The sequence below is a fragment of the Furipterus horrens genome, unplaced genomic scaffold (genome assembly GCF_987537825.1).
Source record: "Furipterus horrens unplaced genomic scaffold, mFurHor1.1.pri manual_scaffold_6, whole genome shotgun sequence".
NCBI classification, from domain to species: domain Eukaryota; kingdom Metazoa; phylum Chordata; class Mammalia; order Chiroptera; family Furipteridae; genus Furipterus; species Furipterus horrens.
In genome coordinates, this window is record NW_028327176.1 from 119,007,256 (window position 1) to 119,033,610 (window position 26,355).

At 38.3% G+C, this 26,355-nt stretch overlaps 1 protein-coding gene across 3 annotated transcripts in view; it reads left to right on the forward strand.

The window, feature by feature from the left end:
- Nucleotides 1–26,355, forward strand: part of RIMS1 (regulating synaptic membrane exocytosis 1) — a 445,434-nt gene that overhangs the window by 242,483 nt on the left and 176,596 nt on the right. For 2 of the 3 annotated variants that reach the window (XM_090282657.1, XM_090282656.1), the window contains exons 5-6: nt 7,252–7,592; nt 11,167–12,032. In XM_090282657.1, the coding sequence (XP_090138783.1) occupies nt 7,252–7,592; nt 11,167–12,032 (1,207 nt within the window). Of the gene's footprint in view, nt 1–7,251; nt 7,593–11,166; nt 12,033–26,355 lie in introns of those variants that run through there. The other variant, XM_090282654.1, reaches the window with a different exon arrangement.

Consider the following 26,355-nt stretch of genomic DNA (forward strand, 5'->3'; position numbering starts at 1 on the left):
TTTTTTCCCTATTGCTTCCCTGCACCCTGCCCACCCCATCTCCCACAGTCAGGCCCCATACAGTTGTACATGTCCATGGGACATTTATACATGTTCTTTGACTACACCCTTCCCCTTCTTACTCCCTTCTCTCCCTCCCCCATTCCCCCTTGTCACTGTTAGTCTACTCCTTGTTTACATACCTCTGGTTAAATTTTGCTCATCTGTTTGTGTTGTTCATTAGTCTCCTGTAATAGGAGATAGCATAAGGTATTTTTTTTTCATTGCCTGGCTTATTTCACTGAGCATAATGCTCTCTAGTTTCATCCATGTTGTCGCAAATGGCAGGAGTTCCTTCTTTCCTTCTGCTACACAGGACTCCATTGTGTAAATGTACCACGGTTTTTTGATCCACTCATCTACAGATGGGCACTTAGGCTGTTTCCAGCACTTGGCTATTGTAAATAGTGCTGCTATGAACATAGGGGTGCATAGGTTCTTTTGAATTAGTGTTTCAGGATTCTTCAGATGTAATCATAGCAATGGAATTGCTGGTTCAAAAGGCAGTTCCATTTTTAGTTTTTTGAGGAAATTCCATACTGTTTTCCATAGTGGCTGCACCAGTCTACATTCCCGCCAACAGTGCAGTAGGGTTCCCATTTCTCCACATCCTCGCGAGCACAAGTTGTTTGTTGATTTGTTGATGATGGCCATTCTGACTGGTGTGAGGTGATATCTAATTTTGGTTTTATTTGCATCTCTCTGATAGCTCATGATGTTGAGCATCGTGGACCCTTTGTATCTCCTCTTTGGAGAAATGTTTGTTCAGGTCCTTTGCCCGTTTTTTAATTGGGTTGTCTGTCTTCTTGGTGTTGAGTCATAAAACTTCTTTATATATTTTGGAGATCAATCCCGTGTCTGAGGTAACATTGGCAAATATGTTTTCCCATATGGTTGGTTCCCTTTTCATCTTGCTGATGTTTCCTTTTGCTGAGCAGAAACTCTTTAGTTTGATGAAGTCCTATGTGTTTATTCTTTCCTTTATTTCCTTTTCCTGAGGAGATATATCAGTGAAAATATTGCTACGCGGGATATCTGAAATTTTCCTGCCTATGTTTTCCTCTAGGACTCTTATGGTGCCATGGCTTACATTTAAGTCTTTGATCCAACTTGAGTTTATTTTGGTGTATGGTGTAAGTTGGTGGTCTAGTTTCATTTTTTTGTACGTCCCTGTTCAGTTCTCCCAACACCATTTGTTGAAGAGGCTCTTTTCACTCCATTTTATGTTCCTTCCCACTTTGCCAAATATTAGTTGGCCATATAGACCTGAGTTTATTTCTAGGCTCTCTGTTCTGTTCCATTGATCTATATATCTGTTCTTATGCCAGTACCAGACTGTTTTGATTACCGTGGCCTTGTATTATAGTTTGGTATCAGGTGTTGTGATTCCTCCCACTGTGTTCTTCTTCCTCAAGATTGCTGTGGCTATTTGGGGTCTTTTTTGGTTCCATATACATTTTTGAAGTATTTGTTCTAGGTCTGTGAGATATATCATTGGTATTTTAATAGGGATTGTGTTGAATCTATAAATTGCTTTGGGTAGTATGGACATGTTAATGATGTTGATTCTTCCCATCCATGAACATGGTATATACTTCCATTGACTTGTATCTTCCTTAATTTCTTTCTTCAGCATTTTGTAGTTTTCTGAGTATAGGTATTTTACCTCCTTGTTTAAGTTTTATTCCTAGGTAACTTATTTTTCTTGTTGCTGTAGTATATGGGAATTTTTTCCTAGTTCTATCTCTGATATTTTATTGCTGGTGTACAGAAATGCTTTTGATTTCTGAATAATGACTTTGTACCCTGCTATTTTTCCAGATTCACTTATTAGGTTAAGTAGTTTTTTCGTGGAGTCTATAGGGTGTTCTATGTACACTATGATGTCATCTGCAAATAATGACAGTTTTACTTCCTCTTTTCCAATTTGGATGCCTTTTATTTCTCTTTCTTGTCTGATTGCTGTGGCTAGAACTTCCAAGATTATGTTAAATAGGAGTGGAGAAAGTGGACATCCTTGTCTTGTTCCTGACCTCAGGGGGAATGCTCTCAGTTTTTGCCCATTGAGTATGATGTTGGCTTCAGGTTTCTCATATATGGCCTTTATCATGTTGAGGTATGCTCCCTCTGTTCCCATTTTGCTGAGTGTTTTCACCATAAATGGGTGTTGTACTTTATCAAATGCTTTTTCTGCATCTATTGTTATGATCATGTGGTTTTTGTCTTTCATTTTGTTTATGTGGTGTATTATGTTTATTGATTTGCAAATATTAAACCATCCTTGCATCCCTGGGATGAATCCCACTTGATCATGGTGTATGATCTTTCTAATGTGTTGCTGGATGTGGTTTGCCAATATTTTGTTGAGGATTTTAGCATCTATGTTCATCAGCGATATTGGCCTGTAATTTTCTTTCTTTCTTGTGTCTTGATTTCGTTTTGGAATTATGGTAATACTGGCTTCATAGAACGAGTTTGGGAGTCTTTCCTCTTCTTGGATTTTTTAGAATAGTCTGAGAAGGATAGGAGTTAGTTCTTTCCTAAATGTTTTGTAAAATTCACCTGTGAAGCCATCCAGTCGTAGGCTTTTGTGTGCCGGGAGTTTTTTGATTAGTGCTTCAATTTCACTAGTTGTTATTCGTCTGTTCAGGCTTTCTGCTTCTTCTTGATTCAGTTCTGGAAGATTATATGTTTCCAGAAATTTGTCCATTTCATCTAGGTTGTCAAATTTCTTATGATACAGTTGTTCATAATAATTTCTTACAATCCTTTGTATTTCTGTGGCATCGGTTGTGATTTCTCCTCCTTCACTTCTGATTTTATTTATTTGGGTCCTCTCTCTTTTTTTCTTGATGAACCTGGTTAAAGACTTGTCAATTTTGTTTATCTTTTCAAAGAATCATCTCCTACTTTTTTTTGAGCTTTTGAATTGTTTGTTTAGTCTCTATATCATTTAATTCTGCTCTGATCTTGATTATTTCTTTCCTTCTATTAGCTCTGAGTTTTGTTTGTTGTTGTTCCTCTAGTTCTTGTAGCTGTAGTGTTAGATTTTTTTATTAGAGATTCTTCTATCCTTTTTAGGTAGGCATGTATTGCTATGAACTTTCCTCTCAGGACTGCTTTCACTGTATCCCATAGGTATTGGGTTGTTGTGTGTTCATTATCACTTGTTTCCAGAAACATTTTTATTTCTTCTTGATGTTAGTGTTAACCCATTCATTATTTAATAGCATGTTATTCATTCTCCATGAGTTTGAATGTTATTGTTATTTTCCTTGAGGTTGATTTCCAGTTTTAAGCCATTGTGATCTGAGAAGATGCTTAATATAATTTCAATTTTCTTGAATTTATTGAGGCTTGTTTTGTGTCCTACCATGTGGTCTCTCTTTGAAAATGTTCATGTGCACTTGAAAATAATATATATTTTACTTCTTTGGGGTGAAAAGTTATATATATATATATATATATATATATATATATATATATATATCAACTAAGTTCATTTAATCTAGAATGTTGTGCAATGCCTCAATATACTTGGTGTTTCTTTACTTTGAATATCTGTCCATTGTTGATAATGGGGTGTTAAAGTCCCCTACTATGAGTATGTTGCTGTCTATATCCTTCCTGAAGTCTTTCAAAATTTTTCCTTACATATTTTGGTGCTCCTATGTTGGGTACATATATGTTTACAAGGGTTATATCTTCTTGATGGATTTGTCCCTTAAGTATTTTGAATTGTCCTTCTTTGTCTCTTTGTATGACCTTTGTTGTGAAATCTGTTTTGTCTGTTATAAGTATTGATACCCTAGCTTTATTTTTCATGTCCATTTGCTTGAAATATTTTTTTCCATCCCTTCACTTTCAGTCTGTGTAGATCATTTGTTCTAAGGTGGGTTTCTTGTAGACAACATATATGTGGCTCATGCTTTCTAATCCATTCAGCTACCCCATGTCTTTTGATTGGAGCATTTAATCCATTTACATTTAAGGTTCTTATCAATAGGTACTTATTAATTTTCATTTTCTCCCTTTGTACTTGTGTTCCTCTCTTTCTCTCTGTTTCTTCATCTCCTTTAGCATCTCTTGCAATGCTGGTTTGGGGGAGATGTATTCTTTTAGCCTTCTTTTGTCTTGGAAACTCCTTATTTCACCTTCCATTTTGAAGGAGAGCCTTGCTGGGTAGAGTATTCTTGGTTGTAGGCCTTTGTTTTTCATTGCTTGGAATATTTTTTGCCATTCCCATCTGGCTTCTAGTATTTCTGTTGAGAAATCTGATGGTAGCCTTATTGGAGCTTTCTTGTATGTTATTAGCTGTTTCTCTCTTGCTGCTTTTAGGATTCTATCTTTGTCTTTGAATGTTGCCATTTTAATTATGATGTGTCTTGAAGTGGGCCTGTTCGGGATCATCTTCATCGGGACCCTCTGTGCTTCCTGGACTTGTGTGACTCTTTGTCTCATCAAGTTAGGGAAGTTTTCTGTCATTAGTTTTTCAAAGAGGTTTTCTATCCCTTGATCCTCTACATCTCCTTCTAGAATTCCTATGATATGGATATTATTACATTTCATGTTGTCCTGCAGCTCTCTTAAAACCTCTTCATTCTTTTTTAGTCTTTTTTTTCATTTTGTTGCACTGTCTGGGAATTCTTTTTCTACATTGTCCTCCAGCTCACTGATCCAATCTTCCACTTCCTGTAGTCTGCTTTTAACTCCTTCTACTGTGTTCTTCAATTCAGAAATTGTATTCTTCATTTCCTCCTGGCTCTTATTGATAGCTCCTATGTCCTTTTTCATGCTGGTATAATGTTCAGTAAGTTCCTTGTAGTTTTTCTGGAGTTCCTTGTAGTTTCCCTGGAGTTCTTTGTAGTTTTCTTTGAGTTTGCTGATCTCATTGAGCTTCCCTATAATCCATCTTTTGAATTCCATGTCTGATAGTTTACTTCCCTCTATTTCATTCAGAACTCTTTCTGGGGATTCTTCCTTTCCTTTCGATGTGGGGGTTGTTTTTATCTCTCCCCATTTTTGTGACTCTTCTTGTTTGTTGCTGCTTCTGAGATTGATCTTCACTTCCTGGATCTTCCCCTGGTGGTGTCAGATAGTATACCACTCTGGGCCTAGGCAGCCTGTTGGAGACTACCAGGGATCTACTGCCTTTGTCTGTCTCCTTTAGTTGTTAATCTATTCAATCTGTGATTAGCCATCAGGCTTAAGGACCGTGGGTGTGGCAGCTTAATTCCTGTAAGTGGGGCTTTTGCTTCCCCTCCAGCTGACACCACTTGGAGGGGAATGGTCTGCCTGCAGTATGGGGAATGAGTCAGCACTGGGACCCGTTCAGCTGTTCCCTGACTTCTCCCCTCAAAGCCACCATCCCAAAGTCTCTCCAAGCATCTCCAGTCCTCTTTCCCCTCCCTCTGCTCGAGCCTTGGGTAAGTGAATGCCAAAATATTTTTGTATGTGATCCGCTTAAGAGCTCTTTTTCTCCAGCTGTTTCAGGCCAGCAAGAAACCCTGTGGCTTTTCACTTTTCACAGCTGGATACTATTTTACTTTCCGCTCTGTTGCTGTAGTCTGGAGGTTTAGACCTTGCCCTTCTCAGGGGGATCTCTCGGCTGCTGAGCTGTTTCTCAGTCCCTTCAGGTGCCACCCATGGGAGCCCAGCAAGCCCTTCTGCGTCTCCGCACTTCCTACTGATCACGTTGTGATGAAGTGGCCTTTTCTGTCTCTCTGTGGTTATAAGACTTCTCTCCAGCTAGTGTTCAGTTGGTTATTCCAGATGATTTCTCCACAATTAAGTTGTAAGTCCAGACTGGTCCTGGCAGGAGGTTAGTGTAGCTTCCACTTACTCTTCCGCCATCTTTTCCCCTTCTTTCCCCTCATCCTGTCTTATGAATTCATTTGAGTTTCCTTGCTTAGAAAGCAGCAGTTCTTAATAGTTAATATCTGCAATATTTTTTACATTAAAAATATATTACTTTTTTTATTTTTCTTATTCTTTCTTTAGCTTTTATTTCTATCAAACTTTATAGTTACAGTTATATTCCTCCTATCCATCTGAATGTCTCAGTTGTGCATTTTCTTCTGTTTGCCAAATAAACAAAGCTTCTCTTTTTTCTCATTGTTTCTCACATAATGTATATAGGATTTATTCACCCTTATGTGATATTTTTGAGGAATTGTTGACTAAATTCGTATTTGTGAAAATGAGGGCCAAAAGTTTGGTTATCAGTTTTTTCCTGGGGTGTGTTGATTTCTGAAGTACAAAGGAAAATGCAAGTGCATTCAGAGGAAATCAGCTGAGGTATCATGATGAACTCACCACAAAGATGCAGAGGTACTAGTGTTACTTGAAGTGAAACTCATAGGGCTGCAAGTACCTATCTTAGTTTCGTGTCTGCTAGGTGTCACTATTATTATTATTATTATTTCTAGTATGATCATTGTCCTCAGATTACATTCATTTTAAATGTCACCAAGAGGAGAGCAGATATATAGATTTTTTTTAAGTGGTCATACATCTTATTACTTATCAATGAATATGTTTCTAAATTACTGTTCCAAAATAGCTCTCCTAGTGGAAACAATATCAGAATTGTCACATATGAATAAGTACAGACTCAGATTTATGGATTTGGTAAATATGAACATGGAAAATAGCATAAAACACACTTGAGGTTAGTTTATTACTAATAGACTAGAGAAAATATGCAATCTGACATTTTTGTGTGCCTACCTTTTATTGTTTGTTTGTTCTAAAATAACATATTTTAATATTGGCTTTAATAATGGATTTTTGGAAAAAAATGGGTATCTTCTAAATTCTTTTGAGACACTGAAGTTTATGTACATAAATATTAATTCTATAGCTGCTTACAATATTTTTTTAATCAATCAACTACCCCTCTTAGAACACTTTAGTAACAGATATCTTAAATGAAACTTCAGGGTAAGTCATGCAAAATGTGATATATGGTAAAAGAAAACTTGGAATTATAGGATTAGAATGGGAAGAGAAAACTCTATTCTGGTTATCCAGAAGCACTGTGATTTCATATACTCAACTGTGACTTGTGCAAGGATTTTTTTTCATAACAAATTTACAAAGATAAATATGAAGAAGACAACCATTTTTCCTTAAAAGATATTTCAGTTTGATGAGAATAGTTTATTTCCAAATGGCATAGAAAATTTATATTGTTTTCTCTTCTTCAAATAGGTTATGTGGGTATGCAATTTATGTCGAAAGCAGCAAGAAATCTTAACCAAATCTGGGGCCTGGTTCTTTGGAAGTGGCCCTCAGCAGCCCAGTCAGGATGGAACCCTAAGTGATACAGCTACAGGTGCTGGTTCTGAGGTACCTAGAGAAAAGAAAGCACGGCTTCAAGAGCGATCACGGTCACAGACTCCCCTGAGCACAGCAGCTGCCTCCTCCCAGGACATGGCTCCCCCCGCTGCACAACCAGACAGGAGCAAAGGGGCTAAGCCTTCCCAGCAAGCCCTGGGGCCAGAGCAGAAGCAGGCTGCATCCAGGTCTAGAAGTGAACCTCCAAGAGACAGGTAATAGTTCATTAACCACGTGAGCAAAAGGCAAGGTGTTGTACTGACAGCAAACCCACTGTCAAGAATTTAACAGTTATTAAGAAAAACATGTGGAAGTGGTACTTCTCTGGCTCCACATGGAAGGTGACAGCAGGCGTGAGGTGCTTTGTTTATCTGCAGAATGTATGGTGCTTTTGGAGACCTTTATTGAAAAACTTTTCTGTCATGTTATGTACCAGTCAGTGTCACCCAGTTGGGCTACTAACTTCCAACCTTGAATTCAGCAAAGCCTTTAGATCATTTAGGCACTTGTAGAATTAGTCCTTTAATTGAAATTGTGCTTTGAGAGAATATGATGTGGGCACCAGATCCAGTGGAAGGTGTATCAACAAAGCCTTCTTCGAGAACATTTATTTTGTGCTGAGCTCTTAAAAGTGATTATGAGTTAACCAGGTCAAGAGTGGGATGGGTGGTCCAGGTATATGCAGGGACATGTGGCCTAAAGGGACAAGGCTGGTGGGAAAACCTAAAGTATACCCACTGGCTAGAGCAGGAGTAGCACAGTGAGGGTTGGGGGAGAGGTGGTGGTGAGGGTATCAGTCCCCAGGTCACTCCGGGCCTCTCAGCCAGGTTAAATTTAATAGCTTTTATCCTAGGAATAAAGGAAGGCCACTGAGAATTTTAAGCATAAGTTAACATAATCAGATAATTTACATCAATTGATTCATTCATTCATTCATTGAAACAATGTATTTATGACCAGACAGGATGCTTTGCACTGTTGCACTGGGAGACAATGTTTACAGGGGATGCCGAGGCTTTTTCTTCATGTGCTTTTCTTCACGTGTTTGAGGACTTGACCATTGTTAAGAGTGGGCTTGGCTGCTTTTGGCTGGAAAGAAGACTTTTGCTCCCCCTTTCAAACAAAGCCCATAAATAAAATAAAAAACTTCAAAGTTAAACAGGTCTGGATTCCAGTCCTGGCTCTGTCACACTAGTAACAACCCACCTTACAGGGTCGCAGCAGGGATTAAATGAGAACCTGTGTTTAGAAGCCGGCACATGGGAAGCATTCAATTAATGTAGCTATTATTTCAACCAATAGCCATTCTGTATTTACTATAAGCAAGCACTGGACCAGGAACTGGAGGGTATAAAGATCAATAGGACATGATCCCTTTTCTTACAGATCGTAGGGAAGATACAACACAGTATACTAAAGAAGACAGATTCCCAGGCAATTAACTGTACCAGAAGGCTGATCTAATCAAAGCTAGAAAATACATATAGTACTTTGGAAGCTGCAGGAAAGAGGAAGTGCATTCTGAATTAAGCTTTGTGGAAGGTAAGTAGACAGAGTAGGAGAAGACATACAGGAAATAAAAATGAGTGTACACAAACTATGTGGAGAAAAGACAGAAAGGACACCAGAGATAACTCAGAGTTATAGCTTTTGTTAACAAACTGATGCATGTTAAGAAAAATATATTGAAGGTGCAGTTTGGGATTGGATCAGAAAATGATATCTTTAAGGTAATTTTCTAAAGAGAAAATATGAATTCTGTTTATGACATATGGTGAAAAACTAAAACAACAAACAATAAAAAATGAGGACTGAGAAGAGATTTTTTATTTTGCTGAAATTTGAAGACAATCGATAGGGGCAAATGCCCTTTTGATAATACAAATCTCTTGCTGATTATATAAATACTTAAGAAAACAGCAAGGACATTGAGTAAGAGTGTGGGAGGAGAAAAAGGAAAGTGACAATTTCAGGGAGAGAAGCAAGACTGAAAGAATGGCAGTCTGTTTTAAATTACTGAAGCATTTTTTTAAAAAAATTTTATTTATTTACTTTTAGAGAGAAGGGAAGGGAGGGAGAAAGAGAGGGAGAGAAGGAGCAGCATGGAAGAGATACATCAATCCTGCACATCCCCAACTGGGGACCTGGCCCACAATCCAGGCATGTGCACTGACTGGAAATTGAACTGGCAACCTTTGGGTTCGCAGGCCGGCACTCAATCCACTGGACCACACTAGTCAGGGCTACTGAAACATTCTTGATCTTATTTTAATATTGTACAATTAAAAGTAGAGGTGAGAAAAACAATCAGTAAAGCAAAGAATTGGAGAGACTGGAAAACTCCTTCAATTTGCATAATACTCTATCCTTTCATAAAGCATTTTCACAGAGGGGATCTCCTTTAATCTTCCCATGAACTCTGCAAGGTAAGCATTATTTATCAGCATTTAAGGAAAAGTTAACTCAATATAAACTTCTAACCATATCAACGATGCCTTAATGAGCTACTAAATGTTTGCAGTACAGTCATCATGTTATTAAAATGTATTTGATAATGATTAATATGTATTTGATAACACCCCTTACAATGTCACCCTTGCAATTCAATTTTCTGATGAAAATCCCTTTCACTTCAAGGGACCAATGTAATCTCAAGCAGAATTTGCCATGCTTCCATTTTGCTTTCCTGTGCCATCTGAAACCCTTTACCCTTTCTTTTCACCATCACCAGGCCCTCCTCAAACTGAACCATATCTTAGCAATCACTACTTTGATAACCCACAATAGAAAGCACTCTATTTTTTCCGAAAGTCCTTTGTATGGACCTTGAGATTCCAAAACAGAGCCTTAGGACGTCTCCGTTTTAATTGCATAGTAGAACATAATGTCAGAATGCTTAGCCAAGGCACCTCCTCTGTGTAACTTCTCAAATAGTTACAAAGTCAGGTTCACACCTATGTACAGAAAAGGGCTGAAAGGAGCAATTGAATGATGTATCTACATGATTCAGATTATGAAATCCCTTTCCTTTATTTTTATCTTGCCAGTGCCTTCAGCAAGAACGAAAAGTAGTAAACAAAACTGTTTTCTTCTTTTGCACTGTGGTCTGAAATGAGGGAGAGGGAAAGGGAAGGATTAATGAATATTAATTTTAAAAATTTCAATATTTCTACCTTTTTTTGTCCATGGAAGGTAAAATAAAGGTTAAGGTTCAGCCATTTCCCCCCCTAACTTTCTAAAAAGGTGTTTGGGTGCACATGATCTCATTAAAGTTACTTCTGTTCTACCACTGAAGAAGTGCTATTAGATTTGACTTCTGAAATACACTTATATTTATATTTCTTTAAAAGTTTGTTATAATAAAAGATTGTCAATATCTACTGTCCAAATATACATCAAGTATATAGTTTTGAATTTATGTGTATATTATCTTCTGCTCCTATATTATTACCTACATTAGTTTCATCTAAAACATTTTAGTCTGTGATTCACAAGCAATGGTTAGCATAAAACATTCAATTTAGTGATGTTTTTTATTAATCTAGTTAATTTATAAAGAATTTTAAATGTGCAGTTTCTTAAAGTCCCTGAACATATTGTAATGTGAAGGAGCCTAATTTAGAAAGCTAATCAGATATATAGGTTTAAGATGTTTCCTTATGTTGCTTCTTAATTAGACGCCAAATTTTAAGTAATTATTCGAATTGATTTCAATCTGGACCACGGAGGCCTGGTTTTCACTTCAGGCTTTCGGCACTGGTCTTCTTGACGTTCCTTTGTATACCACAGGAAGAAGACTCCAGGGCTGTCTGAGCAGAATGGCAAAGGATCCCAGAAGAGCGAGCGGAAACGGGGGCCAAAGGCCTCCGTGCCACCTGGGGAGGGCGGCGTGGAAGAACGCGAGCGGAAAGAAAGGCGGGAAAGCCGAAGACTGGAGAAAGGGCGGTCACAGGACTACCCCGACTTGCCGGAAAAACGAGACGAAGGTAAAGGGGCGGATGACGAGAAGCAAAGGAATGAGGAGGAGTACCAGACCAGGTATCGCAGCGACCCGAACCTGGCGCGGTACCCGGTGAAACCGCCGCCCGAGGAGCAGCAGATGCGCATGCACGCCCGGGTGTCCCGCGCGAGGCACGAGCGGCGCCACAGCGACGTGGCGCTCCCACGCACCGAGGCGGGCACCTCGCCGCCAGAGAGCAAGTCCGGGAAGCGTGCGCCGGCCGCCACCAGGGCTTTGCCGCCGGATTCGCAGCGGCCCTACTCCACCGAGAGGACTGCGGAAGCCAGGGCGCCAAGCGCCAAGCAGCTAACGAACCACAGCCCGCCGGCACCTAGGCATGGGCCGGTTCCCGCACAAGCCCTGGAGCCCAAAGCCCAGGAGCCCCTCAGGAAGCAGAGCCGCCTGGATCCCAGCTCGGCAGTCCTCATCCGGAAGGCCAAGCGTGAGAAGGTGGAGACCATGCTGCGGAACGACTCGCTGAGCTCGGATCAGTCGGAGTCGGTGCGGCCGTCTCCACCCAAGCCCCACCGGTCCAAGAGGGGCGGCAAAAAGAGGCAGATGTCCGTGAGCAGCTCAGAGGAGGAGGGCGTGTCAACACCGGAGTACACCAGCTGCGAGGACGTGGAGCTGGAGAGCGAGAGCGTCAGCGAAAAAGGTAAGGGGGCGATTTCGGTCGCAGGCCGCTGGGGGGCGTGCGGGAATCGGAGGTGCACCTGCACCGAGGCCCGCAATGCGCGTGTGCAGGGATCGGAGGTCCGTGTTAGTGCGGACTGTGGAGGTGTGTCTGTCTGCTGAGCTGGGGTTGTGTGTATTCTAGGTTTAGAAGTGTGATCTGTAATGTACAATGATGAGATGGCTATAGTCATCACTCTGTGGTATAATAGAAAGTTGGCCAAAGTTGATATCACAAAGTGGAAACAGTTTTTTGTAATTAGGTGAGATGGATGTAAACTAAATTCATGGTAATAATCATTTCTCAATATAGGTATGTCAACTCATTATGCGCTAACCTTAAACTTTTACAGAGCTGGATGTCAATTATATCTCAATGATTAGTAGAAAAATATCTCAATAAAAGTGGAGGGGAAAGAGTATGACTTGGAAAGCTCACAGATTCTGTCCCAGTGAATAGAAGTTCTTAGTTGTTGTTGTTTTGTTTTTGGTGGGATTTAAAAACAACCACAAGCTCTGAATCTGGGTTACAAGAATTTTTAGTGATTTTTGTTTCTGTCTTTCTGGGTAATTCAGTTATGTCTTATGTTTTTCAGTTATTTTGCAGTGGATTTATTTGGGGAAAAAATAGCTTCTCTTCTAGAAAACCAAAACTATGAATGATAAAGGGAAGTGTATCATTTTTAAAAACATCAGTAGTGTGATACTCCAGTCACAAAAGTAGCATTTTTCAAGTTTCAGATGTCTTTCTCACAGTTTGTAAAAAAATTTCTTTACAACGATTATACCATGAAGATGTTATATATTGTGCTTCGGATTTACAGTAGCTTTGGAATACGATGTTACCTATTAGATTACAAAAGATTTTGGAACACTGCGTGATAGGCTTCCTTTCTTTCTGTCTAAATCTTCACTCTAAAATACCATAGCTCCCCGTAGCTATTTAAATTTAAATTATTTAAAATTAAATAAATGTAAAAAGAATTTAGTTCCCACCTTGCACTAGCCTCATTGCAAGTGCTCAAGAGGAATCATCAGAGAAAATACTTCAATTCATTATTAAAATTATGAATATTGTTTTAAATACTCATTCATATTTAAATTGGCCTCAATCCTAAATTTGATGGTGAGGGTCATCATTCTCATTGTAGTGTAGGGGTCCTTGTGTGGTCCTTAGTTAATTTATATTTTGGGATGACTATTCCCATAGTCTTGGATTTGCTTCAAGATGTTATAAGTTTTAGAAAACTATCACTTTGCTTTCTCATCTTCTTTAGCTCTAACCTACACCCAGGTGTTCCTTCTGTGTGTGTGTGTATGTAAAAACATATGCATAGATAAAATTAAATATATATGTGTGAGTTTGTATATATAAGCACATACATTAATTATAATTATATACATACACACAAACACAGTCTGTCCAGAATGTATCCAGCCATGTAATATGAAAAAGGGAGACATTCATTGAAGAGGATACAAGATACAAGAAACATTGTACTTAGGACAATGATGCCTCAGTCTCATTCAAAATAGGCACCTTGGGACCTCAGTTGCCATCAGCTGCCCCGTTTGTATTTTCCTGAATCTCATTGATGGTCAGAAATCTCTTCCCTTTCAAAGGTGATTTTAGTTTTGGGAAAAGCCAGAAGTTGCAGGGTGCCAATGCTGGGCTGTAGGGAGACTGAGTCACCTGGGTGATTGGATGTTTCACAAAAAAACTCTGCATGAGGTGATGCGTGAGTGGAAACATTGTCATGATGAAGCTGCCAATCACCAGTTTCCCATAGCTGTGGCCTTCTGAAACATCCAAATAGTTTCCACGGAGGAATGTTCAAGCTTAATGCAAAATATGATGCAAATTGGTTGCTCTACTTGCTCAGTCATTTTGAATGTGATGGCCTCACAGTACACATGCTCACTCAATGGAGTCTACCACCTCCACTGAATAGTACAGTGAAGTCGTCATTGTTCAGCATGCACATTCCAGTCCACTCTTCTTGGCTACTAGGTTACTTTGATGTCATACAAACCCTTATATTAACAATGGCTAGACTTTTTCCAGAGAGACCTCATATATATATATATATATTAAGTAACTTGTGTAGGGCTGGACATTATTATAGCTGGTTCATAAGATGTAGGCAACAGAAGGGTTTAGTATTAAAATCATTAATAGATTTTACATATGATGGAATTTCTAATTCAGTTTGAAATAAGAAATATCTATGCTATATTTATTTTTCAAAGTCATCTTTATGGTGACTTGTGTTTGAATGCTAAGTCATTATAGCTATGTTCATGCATATTATCTATTGGCTTTTTGAAAGTCATATGCTGAGTATACTCTTGCTGCCTTAATACCCCTGTAAGCACATATTAAACCCCTCTGAAGTAATGAAGTGTTAAATAATGGATGTGCTCAATTGGTGTGCAGGTAACTCTTAATATATGTAGATAATTCCCATTCCTTAAAAAAAGGACTGTACCAGCTCTTACTGAATATGTGTTATGAATCCAATGAACATGGAATCAGACAGAATTGAATCTCAAAATTATTTACAATAACAATATATTATGGAAGAAAACATGATTAGTGCCATTGTTACAGAACCCCTGGGCTGCTCCAGTTGAAAACAAACCCACGGGCTCTTTAGTTAGGGGCCTGATTGCCCGCCGCCAAAATTATAACTCTCAATACCAGAGTTTAGCGAAAAGAAAAAGAATTGTTTATTTAACAGTTATATAGATTTAGTTACTTGCGGATTTCTGTTATTAAGTCTTATGCTCTTTAAAATACCCACAAACACATATCCTTGCCTCCCCCCCTTCCAAGCCAGGCTAGTTTTAGGGAAGTCAGAGAAACCGTTTCCCTACTTTCCCAACACAGTTCAGCTTTACCAGCAGCTGCCAATCATTCAATCTGATTGGGGAGGTCCTTTCTGTGCTGTGGTGCCCTCCAGCTCTCAATGCAGAACCACCTGGATTCTCAGCCTCCTTGCAAACTGCCTTCTTCCTGCAAACCACGTGGATCTTCTCTCCTTCTCAAAACCGTATGGCGAGAGCCTCTTAAAGCAGCCTGGAGACCCCTTCTCCAAGCCACATGGAGAAGGCCCCTTCACCAAGCCCCGTGGAGGGAGCACATGAGAGAGCGAGAGAGCGAGAGCTCCAGAGCAAGCGTGCCAGAGAGAGAGAGAGAGAGAGAACTAGAGCCCGAGGGCGAGCGCGCAAGTGAGAGCGAGAGAGTCAGAGCACCAGAGCCAGAGCCAGAGCGCGAGTGAGAGCCCGAGTCAGAGAGCGAGAGAGTCTCAGAGTGAGAGCACGAGCGAGAGCCAGAGAGAGTCTCAGAGAGAGAGCACGAGCGAGAGCCAGAGAGAGTCTCAGAGAGAGAGCACGAGCGAAAGCCAGAGAGAGTCTCAGCTAAAATGTCTGCAGCTGCTTATATATCCCTGACTGCGTCATCTGACGCAGTGGGCGTTGCAAACAGTTCTGAACATTCACAGACCCTTACGTAGGCTCTGTGTGCTTTCCATACTGTCCCCTGGTTCAAGACTCCTCCCATCTGCCTGAGGCTTTGGATGCATTAAAGCCATTTTGCATAAGAAAGACAGTAGCCACCAGCCTCAGGCATGTGGAAGCATTTGAAAAGCTGCTTACTTCTCCCCATCCCCCAGCAGCAAACTCTGGGGATTTTTGGACTCCCCTGTTTCTGTAACACCATGGGTGATTAATTGGAGGGATGGAGCTGACATAATGTGAGAAACTTTACTGCTTTTGCTCACTGTCTCCCCTTCTTGAAAATTATCATTCTGGGAACTTTGGTGACCACTCGGCATATATATACCTCTGAAGCTAGAGTTAAATCTCTCCATTTGAGAACACAGGGCAATCACATGTACCATTATCTGATACAGATTCCTGATTTCTCTTAACTTATAATTAATCTCCTTAACAAATGTCTTGAATTTACTCCAAAGTATCCGTTCTAATATTTTAACCAATTTCAACTCAAAATTCACAAAATGGGACATAAGCTATAAAGAACATACTTTTAAATAATCTGTAATATCTTTAATGAGTTTATTACCAAATCTCACCTGAGAGAGACTGTGGGTCACTTAGAGTGGATGAAGAAACTACTCAGACACTCCATCTGAGGAAGGAAGGGAGAGGGTTTTCTCTGAGGACAATCACCCTCGTTTCTTTATTAGCCAGGGTTTTTATCTACTTTCCACATGTGGAAATGCATAAGGAAAAACAAGCAGCCCTTCCCCAAATGGTAGGGAGTGAAAAGGAAATGCAGATCAATACAGGTGGAAACATCCAGGTGTTTTACACAACATCAAAAACATTTCCTCTTACTTAATCGTTTTGTTTTTCACATTCTGCTGACAAGGATTTGAGGCTATACAGGGAAAAACAGAACAGGTTCCCTTTTCCTTAAAAGCCATTTTGTATTTCTATTCTATCTTTAAAATCCCCCAGAGGGTGGGATTTAGAGCAAACATGAAAGATAAGAAACCTGCTGGTTAAGCCCTAACTTCTCATTTTTGGTCCGGTCTCCACACAGGGGTCTTCAAAGTCTTTCAAACCATGCCTGCCTGTCTCCCATACTCACCATTGCCTAATATGATATCTCTAACTCCCTACATTCTTCCCAGGTTACTTAACCTCCATAAATCTTGTAAAATTGTGAGTAGTTTGAATGAAATGATGTATATAAAATAGGATGCTATTCTCTTGATTTTTGTCTGTGCCTCCTATACCATATATCTAATACCACTATGAGTCAGTCACTCATGCATATAATATACAGAAAAATTATTAAAAACCATTTTTCATATCTTATATAGACTCCAGTAGAGTGAGAAGAGGAAGAATGATTTGGGAAGATATTTCTTAGGAGAGAGCAGATACTGTGTTTTTTGAGTTTCATGGTCACGGGAAAAGTATTCCCATGGAATGAAATTTAAAGAGCATTGGAAGACAGAAGTTAAAGTTACATTTTTTACTGTATCCCATGCATTTTCTTGTACAGTTTATCAGTTACTCGTATAAATTAAACATTTAACACAATGCTTGGCTCTCTTAGTTCATTCAAGTTGCTTTAACCCAGCAGTTCTCAACCTGTAGGTCGCAACCCCTTTGGGGATCGAACGACCCTTTCACAGGGATCGCCTAAGACCATCAGAAAACACATATATAATTACATATTGTTTTTGTGATTAATCACAATGCTTTAATTATGTTCAATTTGTAACAATGAAAATACATCCTGCATATCAGATATTTACATTACGATTCATAACAGTAGCAACATTACAGTTATGAAGCAGCAACGAAAATAATTTTATGGTTGGGGGTCACCACAACATGAGGAACTGTATTAAAGGGTCGCGGCATTAAGAAGGTTGAGAACCACTGCTTTAACCAAATGCCACAGACTAGGTAGCTTATAAACAACCGAAATTTATTTTTCACCATTCTGTGGGCTGGGAAGTCCAAGATCAGCGTGCCAGGATGGCCAGTTCTGTTGAAGGCCCCCTTCTTGGTTCATAGGTGGCACTGACATGAGATTTCATCATATGATGGAAGGGGTAAGGGAGTCTGTGGGGTCTTTTTTTAAAGAGCATTTATGAAGGCTTTACCCTCAAAATCCAAGCACCTACCAAAGGCCTCACCTCTAATACCATCATCTTTAGGGGTTAGGATTTCATCCTGTGAATTTTTGGGTAGGAAGCACAAACATTCCGATTATAGCACTGTCATAAGATAACTACTTAATATATATGTACTGTTTTTGTAACTCATATTATTATGCTGAAGTGGTTTGTGTATTTATTAGCAAATATGTATTTAGCAATTTTGGAAATAAGCTGAGGCTTAATAAAAAGAATATGCTCTATGCTGTCGTGGAGCTGACATTGTATTGACAGAAATAAGCAGTAAATAATAATTACACAATGAAATACAATTTAATATATGCCTCAAAGGGTCTTATCTTCAAGATACATTGATATAATTTTTCTTTGTGTCCACTCAGTAAAAGATAAGCTGATCAAATAAATGGCATTTGAATGACAAACCAACATTTATGTATATTGTATATAATCTTTTACGTGTAGTGTAATTCAACTCACACACAAACAACACCTACATAAAGATTAAGGGTAAGCATTATCTAGTGGGCTTATCTAAAAATTTAGGTCAGTTACCATATGTTTTCAATAGGAATGCTGTTCATACTGCTTTTACCCACTGAAAAAAATTGGACATCTGTCTTATAAATATTAACTAATATGAATCTTTCCATACAGAAGAAAAACAGTGAACTTACTTATTCTTGCTTATAAGATAGTAGTTGAATTTTAAGTGAAATGTGTAATATAACTCATTGGGAGAAAGTCTAGTGACAATTTGTGCCCTAAGGAATTGAGTAATGAGGCCTAAGAATATTGAAAGACAAGATGGTGCCAAATGGAGGAGAGAAAGAAATTCTGCTAGTACTGAGAAGAAACATGGAGGCATTGATGCTTGATCAAGGGACTAAGCCACTTAAAATACAAGGAACTTATAAAGTATAAACCCTCAGACAAAACAAGTTGGAAGAAGAGCCTGGCATTGTGTAAGAGGGTAGCCTTCATTTTCAACCCTCTCTCTGCTGATTTTGTGTAAACTGAGAAAATACAATACCAATTATGTATATGCCTTTGAACTTAGAAAGAACTCTATTGCTGGCTTCTTAGGTCAACCTGTATAACAAGGGCTGACTGGTTTATTCGTGACTGTTGCTTTTAGGAGTGTGTGATCTGGATTACTGGTAAGACATGATACCTGCAAGAGTATCAAAAAATGAGTAGTTGAAAGGGAGACTGAGGACCCTTAATAACAGATGGGAATTCTCCCCATAAAGACAGACAATTTCAGGGGACCAGGGTGCAGGTTGTGTGCAAAGTAAACTATTGACTATTCAGTTTGGTTACCTGACAATTTAAACATCAAGGAGTCAGGAACAAGGGTTGGGGACCCTTGCAATAATCACGTTGGAAGGGCAACTTGTTCATATAATGCTTTATATTATTTTTTAGCCATTAAAAGTATTAGGAGTATCCTTTGGGGAGCTCCATAAATACAGTTCTTACTATTCACACAAAACTTCTCATTCTGCCCAGAAGTTGTTGATTTGCTTCTGTTTCTTGAGAGCAAAGAATGCATATTGTATCCTTTTGATAGTCCTATTTCCTGTAACCTATTTTCTGTAGGTTTGACATATAAACATTTGGCTACCATTTACTTATTTGTGTATTAATCTATACATGATATTACATACATATTGCATAGTAAACATGATATTAAACAAAATATTCACAAAAATCTCCTAGCTTACAGGCACACTGTGCTAGATTCTAGAAGTACAGTGATTAAATAAATAAATGCACACATATACATAGATAGATAAATAGATATAGATAAAGAGGTAGCCATGGTTCCTGCACTGTGACATTTTTATTGGCTATCCAGAGGACTCTTATTAGGGACTTTATACACAGAATATATACCCCAAGATAAAATTATGTTCTGCTGTAAGAATTTGGCTACAATCATTAAAAAATATGTAATCTTAAAGCAATTACAACTTAAAATGGTTCTCTCTTCAAATGGCTGCCTGAACATTTATTTTCTTACCCCATGAGACTCCATAAAAATAAAGAAAAAAGGAAGTGAACTATGAGCGAACAAGATGTTTTTAGAAGATGGAAAAAGGAAAGTACACTGCTTTTGGACATATGAACTTCCCAAGTAAACAAAGGGGTCTGGTGATGGACGAGAAGTTTACCTGTCATGAATCACAGCAACTTCAGGCTCAGCCATCAAATTCTGTGGCTGGAAGTGAGAAGGGGAGCTGCAAGTTGGCAGGGTCATTCAGTGTTTATTGACGTAACAGCTGCAACACACTCTTCATCATTCTTTTACCGTTACCTCCTTCTCTTTAGCTCCTTACACACAGAAAAAAAAAAAACAAAAAACAAAAAACAGCCAAACATAATTCCTTAGTAAAAATCAACAAGAAATCTAATGAACTGCCTGAGAAAACTCGGAGATACTGGTGTAGGTGCTTCCCATTCTGGGACCCCAGCCTTACCTTACCTGCTTAACCCTGAGCACCACATTTATTCATCCTTAAGTGAAAGCTACCAGGTCACAAGCTCCATTCATTCACAGATGTTGGAGTTTTCATGTCCTCTAGAGTAGCCTAGCTAAAGGGACTGGCATGGAAGCTCTCAACAGCTACATACACAAATCCACCCAGTACTCTATCTTAAATTGAATGAACAACAAAGGCCACCAAATGTGCACAACACCAGCAGAATGAATGAAAAAAGATCGATCAAGATAGACAAGCAGACACATTGACCCTAGAAGTGAGAGAATTCAAGAAGAGAAAGTGTGTTTTAAAAACAAACAGAACAAAATGCTAACTCTTGGTCAAGTTTCGTACATCCTGAAATGCCTATCCCCATTTCCAGGGCACCTTCCCCACCCAAACACACAACTATTCTGTATAAAATATTTTTGAATTATTAAAGTAAATAACCAAGCTTAAAGAGAAAGCTTTGGGTATCAAAACTCATAGCAATGAATCACTTGGACAGAGATACTTAGACAAAAGGCAAGATCATATGACTAGACTTAAGATCACAAACTTGCCTGCAGGTATAAGTTAACTCACCTAACCAGAAAGTAAAATGACCTAATCTGAGACATCAAAGTAAAAGCTAACATTAATCCTGTAAACTCCTTGAGTCCAGAAGGCCACCATGAAACTGATCTATAAGGAAACCTATATAATACTGGGGATGCCCAGAGAATGAGTCCAGAGATCAAAACTGTGAAACAGAGGGATTTCAACACCTTTAAATATGCCAAGAAAAAAGGGAAAGATAAATAAGCTTCGGGAAGTTAAAAATAAAGCAGATCATATACAAAACAGTGGGGGTTAAACTGCCTTTACATTTATAACAATGGATTCTATGCTACTACTGATCAATGCCTTCAAAGTTCAGAGCAAAACCATTTTAAAACTATAATTCTGTGCACACATATCCATAAATCAATCTAAGTTCTCAGAAAACCTACTTTGCAATCTTCTTCTGAGAATATTATTTAAAGATGTATGCACTCAGAACACTGAGAATAATGATCATGAAAGTGGAACAAATGCGAAACAAGAAATAGTGGAGCTAACCTGGGAATTCAATGCAAAGAACTCCCTGAATGACATTGTGTGCAGACAGCAATCTGTTCAAATTAAAACTGAAGGTCATTTCTAGAAGGCTCCAAAGAATATCTTTATATTAAGAAAAATGCCATGGATTCCAAGAAATAGCTAATGACTAAGTTATATGATATTATTAACCTAGTAAAGAAAAGCTGTCTCTTTTTCACCACTAAAAAGGAACAACCAAACTTTGAGGGGGAGAAAAAACTGTTAAGGAAAATCATGGTTCAGATGTGAGGCAAAGAAAATTGTGATTTTATTTTATTAATTGATACAGCCCAGTGCGCTGTTAACTTAGGTACATTTTCTTCTGAATGAACAGGAACCCAGACAGTCATCTCTACAGAAAGAAGTTTAACCTCTTCACATTATTGGCTTTTCCTTGGTTCTGGAGAATTAACATGTAATAATATTGTAAATGACACTTACTGGTTTTCAGTTTTAAGAAAAACACTCTTTAATATCAGTCACACATATGTGTTTACACAATTGAATATAAATGTTTTGTCCATGTCAAAATAAATGCATACTGACTCGTATATGGGGGATGAAAGGATTAGGAGATGTGGAGGTAAGCACATGAATATTATTTTTTAAAGGGTTTAAGAGTTTAAATGTCTTGTTCAAATTTTAAGACAATAAACAGAGGATGAAGTGCATTTAAATGTAGAAATGTAAATACCAGTGGTACATGTCCACAGAGAAAAGGCCATGTAAGGACACAGCTAGAACTTAATCATCTGTGATCCAAGGAAAGAGGCCACAGAAGCAACCAAACCTGCCAACACCTTGATCTAAAACTTCTAGTTTCCAGAACTGTGAGAAATAAATTTATGTTGTTTAAGCCATGAATAAATTAAATAAATAAATAAATAAATAAAATTTAAAAAAAGAAGTAAAACAGCTTTCAAAAGCAAAGGATGTAAGTAAAGTGAGCTTAAGCTTCTAATATAATTGGTTTTAAACATAGATAATAGCTTAAAATTAGAAACCAATGGGTAACATCCCAAATATTCCAGTATAAAGGTAAATAAATTACTTAAAAATTAGAGTGATCTTCATTAGAATAACTAAGAAAATAACTGTTTACAAATAAGCTTGGTAAGTGGAATTGATAGGGTGGGCGAAAGGGACATGAAGGGAAATGAATTATTGGAGCTACATATCAAGCCCTTATTTATTTTAGTTTTTATCATGTGCGTGCATTAATTTGATGTTTATTAAAATAGGAAAACACAAAAAATGGTATTTAACAATAACAATCCCTTTATTAAATTGCAAGTAATCAGTTTTGATGTATTCTATGGCCTTTCATAATTATCATTTTAGCCAGCAGAACTTCAAAACAGTGATGGCTCTATATGGAACTGTAACAGCATTGGCTTCTCTTTACCTTTTATACATTATGTTTCATTGAGTTCCTGCTGTATGGCAGGCATTTACCCAGGCCTTGGAAATATATTGATGTAAACATAGTCCCTTACCATAATACTCTCTTGTTCTATCCATGTTGTTGTGAAGAGTGGGAGTTCCTTCTTTCTTTCTGCTGCATAGTATTCCATTGTGTAAATGTACCACAGTTTTTTGATCCACTCATCTACAGATGGGCACTTAGGCTGTTTCCAGCACTCGGCTATTGTAAATAATGCTGCTATGAATATTGGGGTGCATAGGTTCTCTTGAATTTATATTTCAGGATCCCAGCAGAGGGATCAACAGTTCAAAAGGCAGTTAGTTCTATTTTTAGTTTTTTGAGGAAATTTTGTACTGTTTTCCACAGTGGCTGGACCAGTCTATTCTCAGCATCAGTTCACTAGGTTTCCCTTTTGTGTGCGTCCTCGCCAGCACTTGTTTCTTGATTTGTTGATGATGACCATTCTGACCAGTGTGAGGTGGTATCTCATTGCGGTTTTAACTTGCATCTCTCTTATGGCTAGCGATGTTGAGCATTCTCTCATATGCCTATGGACCCTCTGTATGTCCTCCTTGGAGAAGTATCTGTTCACATCCTTTGCCCATTTTTTAATTGAATTGTTTACCTTCCAGATGTTGAATTGTGTGAGTTCTTTATATATTTTGAAGATCAAACCCTTTTCCAGGCTATCATTGGCAAATATGTTTTCCCATATAGCTGGTTCCCTTTTCATTTTGCTGATTTTTTTTTTTTTTTTAGCTGTGCAGAAACTCTTTAATTTGTTATAGTCTCGTTTGTTTATTCCTTCCTTTATTTCCCTTACCCTAGGAGATGTTTTGGTGAAAATGTTGCTGCATGGGATATCTGAAATTTTACTGCCTATGTTTTCTTCTAGGAGTTGTCTGGGGTTGTGACTTATATTTAAGTCTTTTATCCATCTTTAGTTTATTCTGGTGTGTGGTATAAGTTGGTAAGCCAGGCAGTGAAAGACAAATACCATATAATCTCAGCTATAAGTGGAACCTAATGAATAGAACAAGTGACGTGGAAATAAAGAACAAATGGACAGCGACCAGAGGGGGGTAATGGGGGAAAGAAGGGGAAGGACCTAGTCAAGGAACAAGTATAAAGGTCCCATGGACATGGACCACAAGGCAGGGACTGACTGTGGGAGCAGGGGTGAGGGGAGCAGGGGCAGGCAAAGGAGAGCAGTGGAGCAAAATTGGGATGACTGTAATTGAACAACAATAAAATAAAATAAAATAAAATAAATGAGAAAAAAGTAAAATATTTTTCTCAAAATAATTTAAAAAATTTAAAAAAAGGTAAACATAGTCCCCGCCCTTTGTAGCTGTCTCAGAAGAGCCCATAAGTTTCTTTTGTCCTTTTTCTTTTTATTCACTTCTGCCTTGGCTCATTTCACGCAGAACCTGATGAACAAACTTTTATAGACCTCTATCTCCAGTTTCTAACCTTTACCCAAATTATTTCTCTAGTATATTCTTTAATTTGCCTCTTAATCTATGAAGAGGAAAGAGATTTCTGAACCGGCAGTGGATAGGTTGTCATTTAGCACCCATGCCCAACAGCTCTGCCTGGCCTGATTTTCTTGGGTGATGCAAGACATACATAAGAACAGGCATAAAAGAGAAGAGAGACTGTTTTGTATTGCTGAGGGAAAGATACATTTGATTCTCCCTTTCGAACTACTGAAACGGGCATGATTTAGGGTGTTAGATGCTCCTGTTTAAATGCCTTAGAGGTAGTTGGAGAACTAACTTCTTCTTACAGTACATATGAAACAGACATTAGCTGTTTCAGTCATCTACGCAATTTAAATCTTAGGAAGAGACTGAGAAGACACAAATAACTCTGTGTTTGTGTGGTCTCAGCTAACAGGCTAACTCCTAACTTCTAATAATATGCGTTAAGAAAATTTTGGACATCATCATGGTGAGAACCTGGTTTTTTCTTAGTTACAATTTTTGCCTAATATATAAATGACTGAAAAATCTCTTCAATTCTAAAACAGGAGTTACAACTAAAAAGAAGTTCTATAAAAAGAAAAGAAATTGAGTCTGTAAATCCGAGACATGATTATACCCTATAATATTTCTCCCAAATTAATCCATAGCTAGAAATATTAGTCATTTAGTTATATCTGAAAGACATTTCTATTTTGGATTTGGAGAAACTAAATTAAAATCTGGGCTGCATTTTCAAAAATATCATGTGATTTTACATGTAATATATGCTTATAATTTTAATATAGACTGTTTTAGAAGATGTATAACTAAAAGTCATTTTAAGGGGAAACAGTTATGCTTCAAAGTGCATTTAGAAAAATATTTATCATTGAAGATTTCAGTGCCACCTATTTTATCTCAGTAAGTTGTTCTTCAGTATCCTTTTAAAATGCAGAATCATGCTGCAGTGTTTTTGACCCATTTTATCCTGTGAATGAAAAGGTTCTTACTTTTGGTTCAGTTTAACAGAATAACAATCTTAGAACTTGGAGAGACTTCAGAAGCAAACAAAAATATCTCCTTTTACACACTATTGAACAGAAAAGAGTGTTAATTTCTGCTTGATTTCCTGTCCCTGAAGCCATTTTCTCTTTGCAGCTGGGAGAGCTTGGGATTCATCCTGTCCCCTGCTGCAGCCAGACCCTCAGAAGACTATTATTTTGTCAGTTCTGCTACTTGTTCTCTCTGCAATCCAGGCCCAATCCTAGCAGTCTGGCTTCTAATATATCCCTGAGACCAGGGCCCAGATTTGTGGTTCATTTTGGTTATTAGATCTGTGTCCTTGGATCCTTGTGTCTGAGTCCAGTTTTGTCACCCAAGTCCCTCTGCGAGTAATACTTTGCCTTGCCCCCGTTAATCCCCATCCAGGAATGAGAAGCTGGATTCCAACATAGTGACTTCCCTGATGGCAGTTGCCATATTGGAAATTCAGGTATTACTTTCTGTACCATTCTTCTTAATATGTGGTGGGGCATCTCGATACTTACTAATATTCTGAATTTAATAGTTGTTGCCTATAGCCATCTTCTTTGAGTGTCTTGTTCTGCCTACTGAGCTGAACTTCTGCAGCTGGGTCTTTTTAAAAGCACCTGTTCCATAACAAAGAGTGGATAGGTCTAATTTTAATTCCAGTAAACTCTTCTCAGCCTGCTGTGTACAGGATAACAGTTGTAGCAGTTTCCTGGGTCTGCCATAACAAGGTACCACAGACTGGGTGGCCTAAACAACAGAAGTGTATGTTCACATAGTTCTAGAGGCTAAAACTCTAAGTTGGCAGGGTTGGTTTTCTCTGAGCATAGTAGAAAATATATGTTCCAGGCCTTTCTCCTTGGCTTGTAAATGTCTGTCTTCTCCCTGAGTCTTTATATTGCCTTTCTTCTGTTTGTGTTCAGATTTTTACTCTGATAAGAATACCAGTCATATAGGATGGGGGCGATTCTAATTACCTCATTTTGATTTAATTATTTCTTTAAAGACCCTGTCTCCAACTACTTTTACATTCAGAGGTCCTTGGAGTGAGGACTTCGATGTATGAATTCGGGAGGGGGGCACTAGCCAGTTCACAACAGTAACATTCATAAGAGGA